The sequence below is a fragment of the Anolis carolinensis genome, chromosome 3 (genome assembly GCF_035594765.1).
Source record: "Anolis carolinensis isolate JA03-04 chromosome 3, rAnoCar3.1.pri, whole genome shotgun sequence".
NCBI lineage: Eukaryota > Metazoa > Chordata > Lepidosauria > Squamata > Dactyloidae > Anolis > Anolis carolinensis.
Genome location: NC_085843.1, coordinates 185,917,442 through 185,937,094, shown reverse-complemented (window position 1 = coordinate 185,937,094; position 19,653 = coordinate 185,917,442). Strand labels below are relative to the sequence as shown.

Here is a 19,653-nt window from a genome sequence, read left to right as displayed (position 1 = left end):
GTTGTGTTCCAGAATTTTGTCAGTCTGGATTATTATTATTATTATTATTATTATTATTATTATTATTATTATTATTGACATTGAGGCTGGGAGGCCATCTGTCAGGGGTGCTTTGCTTGTGCTTTTGGTGCACAAAGGCAGAAGGGGGTTGGACTCAATGGCCCAAGGGGTTTCTTCCAACACTCTTCATTATTATTATTATTATTATTATTATTATTATTAACATTGAGGCTGGGAGGCCATCTGTCAGGGGTGCTTTGCTTGTGCTTTTGGTGCACAGAGGCAGAAGGGGATTGGACTCAATGGCCCAAGGGTTTATTATTATTATTATTATTATTATTATTATTATTATTATTATTACTAACATTGAGGCTGGGAGGCCATCTGTCAGGGGTGCTTTGCTTGTTCTTTTGGTGCACAAAGGCAGAAGGGGATTGGACTCAATGGCCCAAGGGGTCTCTTCCAATCCTCTTTATTATTATTATTATTATTATTATTATTAATTATTATTATTGCTCAGTGGCCAACTATAGCCCGGCCCTCCAACGGTCCAAAGGATCGTGAACTGGCCCCCTGTTTAAAAAGTTTGGGGACCCCTGCTCTAGAGGCTTTTTTCCTTCCTTTGGCATTCCTGAGAAAAACCTCTTAGAGATAAGTCTTAGAATTTGGTCTGGGTTCTTTGACCTGGCAAATTCAAACAGGCAACATAAATCACGTACTTACCATATAGTTATTATACATCATAGTCATTATAGATAGTTCACCATAGCTGGTACTTACCACATAGGTCATAGTTTAGGTACTTACCTCAAAGATAGCAAACCTGATAGTTTACCTCATAGTTTACGTACTTATCTTATAGCTTATCACCTTATAGTTATTTCATAGCTATTATTACCTATAGCTTACATAGCATATCTCATAGTGAAGTACTTACCTTATGTACTTACCGAGAGAATATCTTATAGTTCACCTCATAGTCATTATAGCCATTATAGATAGTGCTTATCATAGCCTTGTACTTACCTCATAGTTTACCTCATAGTCATTATAGATAGTGCTTATCATAGCCTTGTACTTACCTCATAGTTTACCTCATAGCCATTATAGATAGTGCTTATCATAGCCTTGTACATACCCTATAGTCCTTATAGTTTCCTCATAGCTTGTGTGCTTATCCTTTATAGTCTTTTTTTTTTTGATTTCTTGATGTAATGTCTATTATCATCTATTGTATTGCTTTTAATTGTGTTATGATATGTTGTTTTTATATGTTATTATATTGTATTGCTCTGGGCGTGGCCCCATGTTAGCCGCCCCGAGTCCCCGTTGGGGAGATGGTGGTGGGGTATAAATAAAGTTTTATTATTATTATTATTATTATTATTATTATTATTATTATTATTATTATTGTTATTATTGCCTTCATTCTCTAGCAATATAGTTTGATTTCTTTATAATTTCAGCTATTTTACCTCATATTGTTTCTAATACAGTAAAAGGACTCTTTCCTGTGTTCAATAAACATATTATTGGTTATCTTTAACCAGCTTCAAGAGTGTTTACTTTGGGGTTTGAGGTATAATTAAAGGGTAAACCGAATGCTGCTTGGGTAGCCAGACCTATAGATAGCCAATTCCCCCAGCGTGCCTTCACAGTCTCCAAGTCGAAGGCTGGGTTTGGTAACAATTCTACAGTTCTGATCTCAATGTCCAACTACCATGTGTTGTCTCCATAAAGAGAAAAGCAGCATATAAATACTGCCACTACTACTACTACTACTACTACTACTACTACTAGGGAAAGAAGCTGATTCTAAGCCCAACCAGTACAGTATCTGCCAAATCCAGTCCCCTGAGCAGGCTGGCAGGCATGCCCAGAGACCTCTATGTAGAGTATGTCTTTATTTATCATGGCCCTTACGATTCCTGTGCTGAATAGGGTCATTTTTCAAGCATCTCTCCTGCTTTATGGAGGACAGTATTCTATGTTGAATTTATCCTGCAGAATGGGATCACTTGACCTGTCATGGCCACAACCTTTGAATTCCTGGGATGTGTAGTTTGGTGACAGACTTAGGCCTCATCTGCACTGCAATATAATAAATGTTCTGATTCCAAATATGTGGCTTTGAACAGGATTGTTTTCCGTGTAGATCCAGGCTTAAGAGTTCCCTTCCCGAGAGTTTTTGAATTGTAGAAAAGTTTCCCTAGAACAGTGGTTCTCAGCCTGGGATCCCCAGATGTTTTTGGCCTTCAATTCCCAGAAATCCTAACAGCTAGTAAACTGGCTGGGATTTCTGGGAGTTGTAGGCCAAAAACATCAGGGGACCCCAGGTTGAGAACCACTGCCCTAGAGCGTTCTTTGGTGGAGAAGTCAAAGTCCTCTGACAAACTACAAATCCAATTATTTCTAGGAAGGATTTCATGGCAAGTTCTTTATCTAGTGTGGATACCCATTGCTTCTCCATTCAAAGCATTTGCTCAAACCAAAAACTCTTTAAGATGACCGTAGTTGCTCAATGCTGATGAGGAACTTCAGTTGCTTTGGGGTTCTCGCTTAGCGTGTAGAAGATGTGTCACAGAAAAGTCAGTAACAGAAGACTTTGCTTGCTATGGAGAGAAACATTGTGTTTCTAATTAAGGGTTCATCTACACTAGAATTAATGCAGTTTGGCACCACTTGAACTGCCGTGGCTCAATGTTATGGAAACATGGCAGTTGTAGATAGCTTGGTGAAACATCAGCAGAGGGTAAAGAACATGTAAAACTATAAAACGCGTGATTTTACAGCATTGAGCCATGAAAGTTAACGTGGTGTCAAGCTGCACTAAGTCTATGGTGAAGATGCACTCTTAAGTTGAGTAACTATTCCTCAGGTACATAGAACCTCCCTCAAAAGGTAGGAATTGCATTTCCTGCTTCATCCTTTGAAAATGTGGTTGGAAATGGCCCTGAATGATGTGCCACATGATCACTTGACCCTATTTGCAAGGGCCACACCAGGGAGTGGGGAGGGAGATATGTATAGGGTCTCTGTGTGTACAGCAGATGATGGAGAAGTAACACGGGAACTTGGTGGCTGCTTATGGATGGTTCAGGAAATCCAATGAGATGGCCTCAGTGCCTCTTGTCATGCTCCATGGTCTGGCTCAAAACCAGAATATAGTACAAACCATTGCAATTTCACTTACCATATCCAACAAGAATTTTCTAGGATCCCAGGGAGGATTTGCAAGCTCCAGAGCCAGTGGACACTAGTCAATTGATTCACTGCCTCTATTCTGGAAATAGCTGCTTCAATATCCTCATTTTCCCAAAAGCCTGTATTTGGTGGCCAGAAGTCATTGCCCTACTGGAGATTGGTGGAGCCCTCCCCCCCATTACACTTAAACTAAAGATCAACCAAGAACATCATCTTGTTCGTCTCAAATGTGCAACAGCATTGGGTGGGTCCCATGGCAAATGGATGCCTACCAGGTTGGGCAAAAGGGGCCAGCTGCTATTTTGTAGGCAAGCAAGAAGTCTCACGCAAGGAGATACTGAACACTTATTTGCAAGATACAAGGAGATGGTATTTAAATAGATGCAATCTGTTCTTCCTCCAGCATAAATTACTATGATTTCTGAATCCTGTGTTAATCCCAGTTCAGGATTTCTGACATGGATTTTTTTTTTTCGTGTCAGGAGCAACCGGAGTTGCTTCTGGAGTGAGAGAATTGGCTGTCTGCAAGAACGTTGCCCAGGGGATGCCCGGATGTTTTTGATGTTTTACCATCCTTGTGGGAGGCTTCTCTTATGTCCCCGCATGGAGCTGGAGCTGACAGAGGGAGCTCATCCTCGCTCTCCCCGGGTGGGATTCGAACCTGGCAGCCTTCAGGTCAGCAATCCAACCTTCAAGTCACAAGGCTTTTATCCCCTAGGCCACCGGAGGCTCCTTGACATGGAATGAGTTCCACCTAAGGGGAGAGCAAATGTTGCCCATTCTGAACGGATGCTTTGAGAACAATACAACCAAATGAAAGAAAAAGAGACAAAGAGATAGAACTGTTTCTATGGTTGTGATTTTAATTAATTTTGCATGATCTAGTTGCCAAGATAGATTTGGCAAGTTTTAAACGTAATATGATTAATAACATTCCTAACTGGTGGTCGCTGCCGGATGCCCAGAGGAAGGCGAAAAACCTCCAGGGTCCGGGGCCAATTGGCCCTGGAGGAAAATCCCGACGCCAAAAGTGGCGATCAGTGCTACCCTGGGCATGTCGGCAAGGGCCACAGACCTCCATCCCATTGGCTCAGAAAAGAAACCCTGGCACTCATTGTGCCCTGAGAGTTAGCTTCCCCCCTGTTCCCACAAGAAAAGTTGACCCAGATCTTCAGATGAATCCTTTTCAAAGACATCATATCACGGCCAGATTAAATACTCTTATCCTATTCCTTGGATTTATTTCTTCTGGACCAGTGCTACTTTCTTTTCTCTTTTTGACATTGTCTCTTCTCCAGTGAGGAATGCTTCTCTCCCATCGTTGAGATACCCACCACAAGGTATCTAAAATCATCACCACCACCATCATCATCACCATTATCATCATCCTTCCTATTATTTAAAGAAATTGCAAATCAATACATTTGCAAGTCAATATAAGTTAATCTCTGCATAACAAGATGGTCAAAGAAGAAATAGCCAAAAATACATATAGCCACATGTATGCTTTACTTACCTGGCAGTTGGAAATCATTCTTTGAAAATTCCTTACCTGATATTTGCAATTAATTAATGAAAATCACTTACCTGGTGGTTTCAATTCTTTCCATGAAAATCCTTAACCTGATGGGTGCAAATCGCTTCTACAAATCTTCCGCTTGGTGCACTGATCCTTGGACATCGACCAGGCAGTGGGTCACACGGTCATTCCCACCAGGTGAATTTTGAATTCAAATTCAGTCAAGAGGATTAAACCTAGAGGAAGCTGGGTGGTCCCAAAATGATAAAAGGAGTACGCACTTACCTGTTGTTTGCAAATCACCTACCTTCAAATACTTTACTTACCTGGTAGTTAGTAATCATTTGTTGAAAATCACTTACCTGTTGGTTGCAAATCCTTCTTGAGAACCTTAAGTTAGCAAGTACTGGGTGTTAAAAATCACCTATCTTCAAATACTTTACTTACCTGGTAGTTAGAAATCATTCATTGAAAATCACTTACCTGTTGGTTGCAATTCATTGCTTGAAAATCCCTTACCTGGTGGGTGCAAATCGTTCTTACAAATCTTCCGCTTGCTGCAGAGATTCTTGGACATCAAGCAGCCAGTGGGTCTCAGGATCATTTGCACCAGGCGAATTTTGAATTCGAATTCAGTCATGATACATATCGAGAAGAAGAATTTCTTTCCTCGTATGTATTTTGAAGAGAAATAGATGCAGATAATGACACATCAATATATTCGCATATCAATGTGAAAGCATCTCCGCAAGACAGGATGGGAGAAGAGGACCTTGCCAGAAAAACCTATATTCACAAGTAGGTCGGGAAGAAGAATGATCATTTGAATCGGGAAGAGTTTCTCATTTGCAGATAATCGCGAATCAATATAGTCGCACATCAATATAAAGGCATGTCCGCATGACTGGATGGCTAAAGAGAACTTTGTCAGAAATGTGTCTCTATCTGCACATGTATGGCAGGAAGAAGAAAAGAGCAATCATACAAATCTAAAGAGTTTCTCATAAGCAAGATCAAACGGATCGGGAAAACAATCTCTCCACCTTTTTTGCACATTGATATGAATGCGCTCCGTCAGAGAGGATGGCTAATGTGGATCTAGACAGAAATGCCAATATCCACATTTCAGACAGGAAGAAGAAAAGAGTGATCATGCGAATTGGGAAGAGATTTCCCTGAGCATCAAAAGATGTGGCAGCAAATTAGTCTTGCCGGGGTGTTTCCTTGCCTCCTTCGATGATGGCAAATTTCACCATTTATCCGGTTGAGCTCTTGAACATGGGGGACCCTGTAATCACCAACCATGGCTCCGGCTGGGACCCACAAACCAGTCCAGAAAGTCAACCGAAAAAGAGCCTTCTAGTGTGGAAATGGCAGGAAAACAAGATGCTTTTCCTTTTCCAAGATGCTTTTCCTTTTCCTTCCTTTTCTCTTGCTATCAGAAGTCAATTGTATACCGTAGATATATCAGTAGGATACATTTCCTTCGTGTTCTGCCATATTCAGAGACATCACTTACCTTTCATTTCCAAATTTCATTGTGGTCTTATGTTCCAGACAGACAATGCAAAGTTCTGGCTTCAAGTCCTGTTCCCTTTCACTCAGACTGATCTGATGTTCTGCAGGGTGAGGACTAAAGCATTATGCAACAGTGAGTGCTTGAAACGGGAAAGCTGGTTCTTAAATTTTCTTCCAGAGTGTAGAAGGGAAGGGAAAAAGTTTTCTCCATGACTTCTTTGAAGCTTTCCTATCCAGTTGGGGCTTTGCTGATAATATCTACTGCTGAACTGTACCAATATCAATTCCTGAGCAAGATCTTCGCATTTAGCATCGGTGTGCAGATCCAAAATGCCTTCTGCAAGCAAACATAGACACATTAAACTTTGCCTGAAGTTTGCAATCTTAAAACATCAGAAAATGGAAAGAGAGATGAGCGTGAATGCCGCTAATGTCACAAATCACTCTTGCAAATCTTCTTGGTACATAGACTCTTGAATGCAGTGTCTTCAAGGAGCTCGTTCCCGAGAATCACTTTCCTGGTGGATGCAAATCCTTCCTGAATATCTTCTACTCTGTGAATGCTGTGTGTTCAAGAAGCACCTACCTGCAAATCCTTTAACTGGTACAGTAGAGTCTCACTTATCCAAGCCTCGCTTATCCAAGCTTCTGGATAATCCAAGCAATTTTTGTAGTCAATGTTTTCAATATATCGTGATATTTTGATGCTAAATTCGTAAATACAGTAATTACAACATAACATTACTGTGTATTGAACTACTTTTTCTGTCAAATTTGTTGTATAACATGATGTTTTGGCGCTTAATTTGTAAAATCATAACCTAATTTGATGTTTAATAGGCTTTTCCTATCCCTCCTTATTATCCAACATATTCGCTTATCCAATGTCCTGCCAGCCTGTTTATGTTGGATAAGTGAGACTCTACTGTATTAAAATGTTTGAGTACATGCTTGAGTGGAGGTCGCTTGCCCTCCAGCAATCTCTTCCCATAACTTTGGAATGCTATTCTCAAAATTGTGATTGGCAGAAGCCATCAAGGACTTTTTGCTTTTACACAATACTGAGCATGCCTGACTGGGGAATTTCTTGCTAGCAGCTCCTCCCCTTGTGTTTGAAAGGCAGTTTTCAATGTTGTGCTCTGAACCTAAGTGATAACAATTACAGTAAGAACTGCTTTTCTGCATTTTTATTGGTATTGGTACCTGATTTAACCATGACCCCTTAGTGCTTTTTTAGTTTTCATTACCTTTTTCTGATGTTGCAACTTTTTGCTCTTTCTCACCAATTTTTCCAGTTGAAATTAGTCTTATATCATCTGTTAAGCTCTCACTTGATGTTAGAAGTATTCCTAAATCAGTTGATTTCTCTTCCTCATAAACTCACAGATGCATTTGAATTTGTTGGATAGCAACCTTCTCAAGCCTCCCCTATTTAATGTTTTGTGTATTATAATGTGTTGGTTTATTTCCTGAAGTGTATTGTTCTCTTTGGTTTGCAGTTTTTAACTCTACGTACTTAAAGCAGTGGGAGGGGCTGCAGACCATGTGACTGGTTCAGAGGCTGTCTAGAAAATTCATTTTTAAAAGGTGACAGAAATCAGTTGGGGCTTGGATTTGTTTGAGTGCAGAAGTCAGTGTTAGGAGTTAGAAGTCAGTTGAGCCTTGAGTCTGTTAAGAGTGCAGAAGCCAATGTTAGGATTAGAAGACATTGAGCCTTGAGTTTGAGTACAGAAGCCAATGTTAGAAGTTAGAAATCAGTTGAGGCTTGTGTTTCATTTGAAGTAGACTGTTATTAAAGAGAGCTATACAAAGCAATATAGTTTTAAAGTGACTGTTAAAGATTATGAGTTAAGATATGAGCTGAAACGTTTTAAAGCTTAACCTGACAAAAATGTACCTGTATGAAGTTGTGAGTAAAACAAACATGTTATTTTAAAGAAGTCTACTTTAATCTTTTTCTGCTGAGAGCATTCGAAAAGAAACAAAATATTTACACGCCCAGTGATCTTCCATTACCCAATAAACTAAAGGAAAACTTCTGAAACTCTGCTACCCAATAGGTTGTGATCCTAACAGGTCATAATCCATTAGCCCAATAGTCTTTTCAATTTTTTCCTGTAACCTGTTAAGTTCTTCCGCCATCAATTGGATTTGGCTATAATAACATATGCTTTGAATTACATTCCATTTGGACTACTGTAATGCACTCTATGTAGGGACACATTTGGAAATTGTTCCGGCACTTTAGCAGCTCCATAATGCTTGTAGTCACAATTCAGAAGTACTAATCGTAACCTATCCATTTTAGATCCAGACTATCTCCCTATTAGAACTTACTAGATCTACATGGGAGGGCTTTCTCTCAGTTCTCCTACATCTCTCAGTGAAAGGTGGTATATAAACTGGCAAACATTGTAGCACCCATTCTAGGATTTCCTTCCCACCTCAACTGAATAATACATATAGACAGCCTAATTCACAGCTCTAACAGTCCAAACTTTATATGCATAAGAGCTTTAGGTACTTATTTCACTAATGTTAACGACTTGTGAATCATCAATTTAGAGAATAAAATATGAACAAAAATCTTTGAACATTTACAAAATGTTTTTATTGTAATAGAGATCCTTGTTTATTAAAATATCTCCAGTCCACCCCAACGTTAAGGTCTTTGTACTATCAGCATGGAATTTTAATACAAAACAGACGAGAGTTGAGGCGTTTGAAAGAACAGGCTCTCCGGGCAGTTCCAATTTTTTTTAAACCTTTATATATCAACTGTGGACGGATTCTGAAACACACTTACATTTGCATCTACAGCAGCAATCTCAACAGACTGCCAGATTGTACCAGTTTAGATGGGAGGGGTGAGAGCTTAAATGCTTCCATAGGGAATTGGGGAAATCCTCCTTACAGTCACCACACCATTCCCCCTCAAGCATGTGCTTTTCCCACATGCTTTCCTTTCCACGTCAAACTGGCAAGCCCTAGGCCCCACTGACTAGAAAGAAATATTAAGGAGACAACAATGTTTCAATGGCCAGCAAAGTCTGCTAAAATTACTATGTCTAACATTGTACAGTTCTCTCAGTAAAACTGTAACTGATACCATGTTGGCTGGGGGGGGGGGGGGAATCATTCATTGTTTTCCTAAAAGCAAAAGAGATAGATGGAACAGAACTTTCACTAGATGCACTAGATCACCAGTATAAAGGTGGCAATGAACTCTGCAGTTACTTTACTCTTGAATCTTTATGGTTTCTGAAGCAACTGAAAAAAGAGCTGTAGGTAGTCAGTGATGATCAGGGCTATGGCCAAAAACCCAGAGGAAAAATGATTTATTTAAGCTTAGGCAAGGCTACTCAACTCTTACACAAAAGGAGGATGTTTTTAAAATGCCCTATCTGAAGAAAAGATTGAAAAAGATAAAACAAAAAAACACTAAGAAGTGGAACCTGTTCTACTTATTAAAAGACATTCAGCAAGGAATCTCACATGGTGTGAAAGGCACAAAACAGTTTGTTAGTTCAGTAGATAAGAGACAACATTTAATTTCCTGCCACATGTGTGTGATGTCACAGAGGCAGAAAATAAGACTGTTACTCCCAATGTACACCAATATTTGTTGGGGAAAATCAAACGGGGCCACCATTGTTTCATCGGGAATGCAAAAAATAAATCCCTGCCACTTAATAATTATAAAATTTTATTAATTTTATATTAATAAAAGTGTGCATAACGGGAAAAGTCTAGGAAAACCCAAAGGAGCAATAGTACGTCTCCACTAAAATCCCACTGTTGAATTTTGCTCTCAACAAAACTGGCAGCTGTCCTCACATGTGAACCGTACGGGGACTGTGTCAATGCTTGGCAGAAAAGACGGCCACTTCATTGCTCAAGCCTGAGATTCTGGAGACAAAATGGAAACTCAGTCACTCTCAAATTTGATGGAGTTTATCTCCGTAGAGATACTGCCACCACAGTAGCTTCCCCTTTTCTTCTTTGTCTTCTCGTGTCGGAAGGATTTGCCTTTTGTAAATTTCAGAACGTCATTTGCCTTTTGACCCCAGTCTCCCGCAGCTCCTTTCTAAGAGAAACAAAAGCCAAAAATAATTAGCCAGGAAAACATTAAATTTAACTTCAATGTAAGTTTGGCTTCTGAAACACACATACATCCCCTTTAGCAAGCCCTAGATAGCCTCTTCATTAAAAAAAATGCAGACTGTTGTTTAAAGCATATATTCCTAGCCTCGTCTTACCTTAGCATCAAATGAATTATTTGCTACTCGCTCATCCACTTCTATCTCCTCTTCTCTTACTCTACGAAAAGGACTAGATTGCTGTTGAAAGAAAATGTGTATTGGTTATTTCCTACAGCAGATGTCATGGAAGCATAAAAAAGATGAGGTCAAAGTATGTCTGCTTTCTGGTCATGCTCTCCAAACAGTAAGACTCTCTGGGCCGAGTCAGTTTTGGAGCCAACAGGTCTTTGGAGCCACAGATACTCAGCAATTCCCGTCTTATTAGTACTTAAGAGTTCTATGAGATAGATGAAAACTTCTACAAAGAAGTCTTTTGAAGTTGTCATCATGAAAGAAAGCAATAAATCCCTTTTACTCACCCGCTTCATCTTGGGGAATGTGTGTGGCGTTTTAGCTTTCATTTTCTTGTTGTCTGGTGTTTCCGACTCCTTATCATTTTCCCTTTTCCGCTTCTCCTTGGGCAAACCTATTTCCCATACATAACAGAATTCATTAAAATTACACTTTACTCTAGGAAAAGGATCCATTACTGAGCAAAAGGGCAGCCACTCAATAACTCAAAGACAGGAAGGAAAGGAGCTTTGCTGATGCAAATATAGTGAACATTAGGAGCTGCCAAATAGCAAATGAAACAGTGATGGCTAAGAACAGATTACATTATTAAATGAAGATGGCCTTCCTTTAGACCAGGGATTCTCAAACATTTCCACTCAGGACTCCTTCTGGCACAAGAAAAAATTATGTGACCCCAGGTACATAGGGTATATAACACAAGTATAAAAGCAAATATTTATTGATAGCAAATCAGTTATTGCAAGGCTTGCTTAACTGTCTGATTTTCCTTTTTATGAAGTACAGCTGAAGCATCGCCTACAGTGTTCACATTAAACACTGCATAACAAATTGGTGTAATGTCTAAAACAGCCACTAGGTGACATTCAGAAAACTGTTAATGGTCCCTAATTTTTCAGGACACTAATATTGAGCTAAACAGGACCCGATTTGGGGATAGGACTGACAGTTTAAGAAGCAGTGTTTTTGACAGAGCCAGTTCATACAAAACAATTAAACCATGTCTCTCCTCCTGTGGTGCAGCTCTGAGGGGAATAGAAGTTTCTTCTTATAATTAAGCTCAGCTTACTATCATTGTAAGCCTAAAACTTTTGTAATCTTAGCTATGGTGCGAAGGCAAAAGTAAATCTAATAAATCATAATTTGAATAACATTAATTTAAAAAGGAAAAAAACAACCCATCCCTTTGCAACTTTGCAAGGAGGGAGTAGATCATGTGAGCCAAAGGCTCATACAGCACTCAATCCAGTATCACCTCCGCCTTGTCACTTGTGCACCTAAGTGGTAATGATTACAGTAATGGTGAGACTACTGAAGAACCTTGACAAGCCTCAGTATAGCTGTGAACTTTTCTCATCCTGCTGGAGGTGTAGCCAGCCACCTTTTTTGATCCTGCCTGCTAGCCATGAAGCACAAAATAGTCATGTGGGGCAGGTTCAGGATCTTTACACTGAATCTGGGAAGTGGTTTTGGCTTTGGGCACTGTGGTGGTAGGAAGGGAACTCCAACCACTGCTGTGTCCAAAACAGGACATCTGCATGGCCTGGGGCACTAATACATGCGTATGTCCATAGAAGAATTTGTTTGCATAACATTAAACAAAGGTTTAGCACAAGTGTCAGCAATCTTTCAGTCTTGAGGGCCAAATGGTGGTGGAAAGGGTATGAACTTGCCTATCACACAAACATATCCCTCTCACATCCTAACTAGAATGTATGGGAAAGGTGAAACTTTTTCCAGCAGTTTGCTAGGATTGCAATTCTAGCTTGACCTTCTGTCTAGCTGATTTGTGCTTGGAACAACTAAAGAGTAAGTCACTGGTTGTGCCCCTCTGTTACCTCCAGTGCTAACTTGCTGGCAGGAGTTAAATGAGATATAGAAATGGGCAGCACCTGCAAGCTGCATAGATTTTCTGATGGTTTAATTGTTAACAAACTGTGTTAAGTTCTTCCTTAATGGCTAAGGACCTACCTCCATTCTCAGCTTCTTCATCAGAACTACTGGCCTCTGAATCACCAGCTGTTTGAGATGTTTTCTTTTTTGATGCTGATAGTTTCCCTTCAAGGTTAGATGAGGTCTTCGGCTTCTTCCCAGGTGTACTGACGCTATCCTTTGCTTTCTTTTTCATCCCTAATCCTGCCTTTTTGGGCTCCTCATCACTGGAGCTATCAGAAGAGCTGCTGCTACTGCTTTTGGGTGGAGCCTGTTTTCCCACCTTCACGCTGCTCGCTCCTGACAACTTGCTGCTTGGCTTCAAGGCGGGCTTTTTTTCTTCTTCCTCTTCACTACTGGAGCTGCTTGAATCTGAACTGCTTGCTTTGGATTCAGAGCCCAGTTTGGTAGTCTTTGCACCAAGTCCTTTTGTGAGAACTTTCTTGTTTGCAGTGCTGCCATTTGCTTTTTTTGCCACTGTCGCAGCAGGAAGCTTTTTTGTTGTCTTCACAGGAACTTCGTTCTCAGAACTATCAGAATCTACAAAAGACATTTTCAACTAAAATCACTGCCCATACTTCTTTCATAGTTCAGCATTAAAATGAGGAAAAGAGTGCATACAAAATGACAAATCAAGATCCCAGAGGTCTCAATATCTAAATAAAAACCGGTAAAAAAACCCCCAATAATTCAAAAGAGTGGCTCATTGGGATTATTGTTCTGTTGGGATCTTAGAATTCCCTGCCATTCCCTGTCAAGTCTAGCACATGGGTTCTACATTCACCTCAGGATTTTTTTTTATTAGGAAGTGGAATAAATTGTATAAATTCTATAAGTTCTTAACATTTATAGCAGAAATTAATTTTCACAGGCTGAGTGAACAGATCAAATGAAAGACAGCTCTCAGTTTTTATTTTCAGAGGGAAATATAAGTCACTAATCATATATTTGCAATTGGGGCTTTGCCAGGACCCTTTTACATTGACTGCTACTGTGCTAATATCCAGATAGGGAGATCTTCAACCATCTTGGAGGCAGGAGAGAGTCCTAACCAGCCACAACATGCTACCCACATCATATTTGGTGCTCTGGATGATGTTAGAGTGTCCAAGAGAAAGTAGGTGGTCTGTTGCAGTTGCGGACAGTCGCAAAATGAAAGAAGGACAGGGGACCGCCACTCCATGTCCCCGGGCTACCTAAACTTAGGGAACACAGTTTAGCAAGCAAGGCAACTGTGGCAGGTTCTGGTGAGGAACTGGCATAGATGTCTTGAAAGCTCTAAAGTAGGAGTCAGGATTTGGGCTTTCCCCCAACTACTACTACGAATTATTATTATTATTATTATTATTATTATTATTATTATTATTATTTAACTTTTCTACCCCGCCTTGGGAAGTCAAGCCAGCTTACAATAACGACACAACCCAATAAATTTAAAAACATGGCCAATACAAAAATCAATCAATTAAAACCAGTTAAATGTTTATTTCATGCTAAAATACAGTTAAGATACAATAAAAATACTCATACAATTAAAATGACATTTAAAACTTATCATCCCCCAAAAAATCCCACCCGCAACCTCCCCAACAGCGTGCCCCTCATCCTCCCCCAAATGCCTGAGGACAAAGATATGTCTTAGTCTGCTTGTGAAAGGTAAGCAGGGATGGAGCCCACCTAGTCTCTCCTGGGAGGGAGTTCCAAAGTCTGGAATCAGCCACTGAAAAGGCCCTCTTCAAAAAAACATGAGAGGGTGGAGGGACAGAGAGACCTTCCCCAGAGCATCTTAGAGTTTTAACAAGTTCATAGAGATATAGGCCTTAGCTTGACCTGGGACAAGGCTGTGTTAAGGAAGCCTTGCCTTCAGTTAAACCAGATTAATCATGTACAGCATTGAGCCACCACTAGGCTAATCTGAGTACACACTCAGTGGTCAGTGTAGATCAGGCATCCTCAAACGGTAACCCTCCAACTGTTTGGGCCCCCAAGGCACAGAATTCCTGACCACTGAACATGCTGGCCAAGGCTTCTGGGAGTTAGGAAGCCAAAACAGCTGAAGGGCCACAGTTTGAGGATATTTTTGTAGATGAACCCCCAAGACTCATAAGATAAGACAGTGGGTAATGACTGTAGACTCAAGCTCAGTGTTTGCACTGTCTTGGTTTGTTTCTGTGTATGTGTGCACGTGTGTCTAAATACTTAAATATGCTAAATACATGAAAATGGATAGTAAAAAAAACCATGCAAATTCTTTTACTTATGCTGTGTCTCACCAGTCCAAGTTATTTTTAGAAAGATAAACTATTTCTGACCAGAGTTTCAAAAAGACTTGATGTTCAGTGGCCCACTTACTGATCAATATTATATTCTTAGATTGTTTTTACAGGGCAAATAGCTTTTAAATTGTTATTTAGTACTACTTATGATATTTTAAATTGTACTAAATGATCATTGTTTATTGTTATTGTTGTTTATCATGTATTGCTTATACTTTTGTATTATTGCTTATTGTAAGCTGCCCCAAGTTCCTTCAGGAAGAGGGGGCGGAGTATAAATAAAATGCATTATTATTATTAATGTTTAAATCTTCTACAATTTGCTTAAGAATGTAGAAATTCTAAGAGAAATATAAACTGCGAATGAAACATAACCTTTGCATATGAACAACTTGCATCACTAAGGACACTGAATAAGTTGTCTCTTAGTGCAGAACTTATTTTAGAGCTCTCAACCATAAGGAACCAAAGAGATTAAATCTGGTATTTTTTCATAAACCTACCTGAAGAATCAGATGAGCTGCTCTCTTTCTTTGATTGAGCTGGTTTAGCAGGACTCTTTGCTGCAGGAGATTTTGCAGACTTTGCTGCAGGAGATTTTGCAGAAGAAGAGACCTTCTTCTCTTCTTCAGATGTAGAATCTATGGAGGAAAAGTGCATTTTTCAAGGGCACTGTCAAATTTAATCTCAATTATCTATTTTATTCTAAGCAAGCTTTGTACTCAAATGCATAAAGTTGTATAAAAAATTTGTAAAATTTCTGATATTTCAAACTATAGGAATCCACTTGTTTTCTTACTCCAATTATGCTGGTTCTTTGTTTTTTATATTATTGTTATTGTCATTTACTCCTTTATGGATTCATGAGATATTAAGACAAAGCTTGGCTTTTGTGAATAATCCTTACCTCCTTTATTCCGAGGAGATTTCTGCCAATTATGGAACTCCAAGAGTATCTTTTCTCTGTGAATTGCAACTCCACCCCCCGCCCACCACATGGAGCAGATTTGAAGAGGATCCTTACTCCTAAAGCTCCCCTTGAAGTCCCTATCTATTTCTGTTTTAATTACTTGAAGAAATTCAAGGAAATTAATCAAACCACATCAAATCAAATGATTCTATGGTGATATAAGTTAAAGCAAAAATAATCCATTCTCATCCCATCCCATCCCTCCTCTCTGTTGCAAAGCATACATTTCAAACCAATTTTGCAACCTGTTATTTAGTATCAGCTTCTAATAGGCAAAAGATGCATAATATAGTATAGGGTTCCATCTGGATGTTCACCTGTAGGTGGCAAACATAGAAAGGTGAATTTTTGGATGGAGGGGAAAGATGAGGCAGTCACCACAAGCAGCCCGGAACTATGCCTTAGGATTACCAATAAGGATGCCTAGCAGAAATTCCCAGTCTGTTTCTAGAATAATTATTTGTCCAACTTTAAAATTTACTAGCATATAAAAATCCCCAGTTTGCCAATGAAATCTGCACTGACTAAGCAACAAACAATCTAAAACAAAATACAGCAGATCCCAATTAATCGTAACCCAAGCGACTGGAATTCTCAAGCAACCACCAAGTTTATTGACTGCTATTTAACTAAAATTGCATACTTCACCCACAAATCTGTTTTTATAACACAGTAAGACTATATCACATTAGGCTACGTTTCTCTTTATTTGCCTTCAATTACTATATTATATATTAAAATCAAGTCAATACAGAGTTTATGGCATGGTACAGTATGGGATATAGAATTTGTTAGGCCAAGTTTTAATAATAACTCTCAAGCAATCACCATGGGTGCTGGTTAACTGAGTGTCTATTGTTTATTGCCTTTCTCACTACCTCTGAATGACAAGACCAAACATTCCCTCAGTAAAACTCTGCACTGAGCAAGAATCCAGAGAAGCTGCATGCCTGTTTTCAAATACTCACCTGAATCACTCTCTGAACTATCCTCTTCCTTTTGAGTAGGAGTAGCATGTTGTTTCGCTACAGGTCCTTCAGTTACAAAAAAATTGGTAGCATTAAATCTTTTCCCTCTCAAAAGAGTATCATGACAATTCCAGGCTAACATACTATTCTCATTTTAAATACACTGCCAAGCTTGGTTCAAGGAACTGAAGAAATGCATAGAAGTTAAGCCAATCTTAGCTGGAAGGCAAATGCTGTCCCAATCTTCAAAAAGTGGGGAAACGAGGACCCAATCAGTCTCGCATCAATACCAGGAAAGACTTGAGAACAGATTGTTTAACAGACCATCTTTGAGCACTTAGAAAGGAATACCATAAAAAATCAACATGAGCTTCTCGAAAACCAAGACTAACCTTATCTCCCCTTTTTAAATTAAGTTACAGGCTTCGTAGATGAAGGGAATTCCGGGGATGTAGCATATCTCGATTTCTGTAAGGCCTTTGACAAGATCCCCTATGATATTATCACAAAGAAGCTAGTAAAATGTGGGCTAGACAATGCTACTGTTAGGTGGATGGGCAATCAGCTAACTGGCCTAATCCAAAGGGTGCTTCCCAATGCCTTCATCCTGGAGAGAAGTGATCAGTGGGTGCTATAGGAGAATGTTCTGTTCCCAGCTCTATTTAACATCTTTATCAATGACCTGGACAATGGAATAGAAGGCATGCTTATCAAATTTGCAAATGACATCAAATTGGGAGGCATAGCTAATAGCTGGATGGCATCTGTCGGGGAAGCTTTGATTTTGTGTTACTGCAAGGCCAGGGGACTGGATGGCTCTTATGGTCTCTTCTAATAGTATGATTCTATGAAATGCAAATGCATGTTTGAACTGACTCGTAGTTACTAGGTTTTACTGAGGTTTCCTTCCAGACAATGCACTCTATCTCAAGAGAAAAAGCTTAGAATTGTCCTTTAGTTAAACTTGAATCAGACAAAATCTTGAGAACCCCCCCCCCCCCCCCCAAATTAGCCTCCAAACATAGCCCAGGAGAACTTCAGCTCATGTTTCCTGCCTCCTGAAAAAGGATAGTTGAATTCCAAAATGAAATGCTGCACACCTTTGATTGTCCCCGTCCATACTTTTTAGATGAAAACTGTAATAAACCACAAGACTGTATCTGTATGCATAATTCTTTCTTCATATACATACCTGTTGTTCCCTTTTTAGACACTGGATTCTTTTTGTCATTTTTCTCCAACTTTTTCTTACTAGCAGTTTCTTGTGCTTTGTTGTTCTTTGACTCCATGGACATAGGGGGTGGCACGGCACTGTACCGGCCTGCAAACAGACAAGGGGATCCAGCTATACCAACCACCAAGGTACATGTCCTCCTCAGCTATGGATATTGTTTCCAAAAGAGATAAATCCCCGCACCAAACTAAAAAGTGGCAGCACATAGCTGGCCAGGGGTAGAATATTAGGTACAGATCAAAACTACCAAAATGTATCCAAATGCTTTTGTACAAGGCTTGGAAAATTACATCTTACAGCAAAAGAATGCATATCCTCAGCACATCTCCCCACCCGCAATTCCTATAAAATTTGTTCAGATGGATTTGGTGCCTTTTGGAAACAAGTGCCACACTTGTGTTCTTCATACCTATCAGCACTTAAAGTAAAATGACTCATGCAGATGGAAGCCTAGAGACTTATTTGTTGGTTTTGTATACTGCCTTTCTTCCATTAAAAATAATTAAACCACTAAACAGATTAAAGATTCAAAATTAAAATTGCTTTACATTGTCACTTAATTCTGTCAAAAGCACAATTACCTTTTTTTAGGGCTGAAAAAGCCCCTCTCGGCTTATACTCAAGTGAGGGTCCGGGTCGGCTTATATTTGGGTCAGCTTATATATAGGTAATCAGAGTTGCACAGTCTTATCTTAAATTACACTTTTATGTAAATATTCAAAAAATTTAACCTTCTGTTGCCCCAATTAACGTAATTTTACTGGTATCTATTTTTATTTTTGAAATTTACCAGTAGCTGCTGCATTTTCCACCCTCGTCTTATACTCGAGTCAATAAGATTTCCCAGTTTTTTGTAGTAAAATTAGGTGCCTTGGCTTATATCTTGGTCAACTTAAAATCGAGTATAGATGGTAATTAAGGAAAACAGAGCACCCAAGTGGTAACATGCCCCTTATACAGCAACTAGCTATTTGCCAAAAGTCAGCCTGTGTAAAAAAGCCTAGCTTCCCTAGGTAGAATGTTGCAGGGACAAACCTTTATAGGAGAATATAGTCTTTGATCCTGGGCACAAGTCAGATTGGGCATTATCATGTACACACACAGATCAATAGCTAGTGAAATTGTCAGGGATTTGTGCATGTTTCCTGTTACTGGTCCTGGTTAATAATTTGGTCAATTAATTTTGGACCAATAAGTATCTAAAACAAGGTGCAGATAACAAAATTCGTAACAGGCTACAATTAAGGCATGTGTTAATCTGGTCTCAAGAAATTAATATTGAGGGTCAGTAGCTTTAAATTGTGCAAAACTGACTCCTGACTACGGTTGAAACCTGGGAATTTTGAATGAGGGCTGAATACAGGAAAACACCCAAACTCCTCCAGTTTTCAGGTAGAGTGTGACTTCATCCAACAAACATTGAAACAAATTTACATCTCTGCCTTTTAACAAGAGTATCTCATGTATCTCCAATAGCGTAGCTTCAATAGTGAGATACATTATTAATCCAAATGGTTCAATACTGCTCACATCAGGAGTGGACAATTTTGGTAGATGAGACATAAGCATCCAGGATGCACATCCTGAAAAACGATGGCAACTTTCCAATGAAAAACAAAAACAAAGAAAGACAGGGAAATGACTCTTTCATTAAAGCAAGGCTTCATGTCTTGCTTTAGTGGAAAACAGATCATCCTG

The 19,653-nt window shown here is 39.4% G+C and overlaps 1 protein-coding gene across 1 annotated transcript in view; it reads right to left on the bottom strand.

The window, feature by feature from the left end:
* Positions 1-8,829: 8,829 nt before the first annotated feature.
* The window catches only part of nolc1 (nucleolar and coiled-body phosphoprotein 1), a 36,547-nt gene continuing 25,723 nt past the window's right edge, over positions 8,830-19,653 (bottom strand). Inside the window, exons 8-14 of the mRNA XM_008114232.3 lie at positions 17,914-18,042; positions 16,722-16,787; positions 15,287-15,424; positions 12,547-13,047; positions 10,863-10,969; positions 10,501-10,581; positions 8,830-10,328 (exon numbers count right to left, since the gene is read on the bottom strand). Coding sequence (XP_008112439.1) covers positions 10,170-10,328; positions 10,501-10,581; positions 10,863-10,969; positions 12,547-13,047; positions 15,287-15,424; positions 16,722-16,787; positions 17,914-18,042 — 1,181 coding nt within the window. The 3' untranslated portion in view covers positions 8,830-10,169. The remainder of the gene's footprint in view (positions 10,329-10,500; positions 10,582-10,862; positions 10,970-12,546; positions 13,048-15,286; positions 15,425-16,721; positions 16,788-17,913; positions 18,043-19,653) is intronic.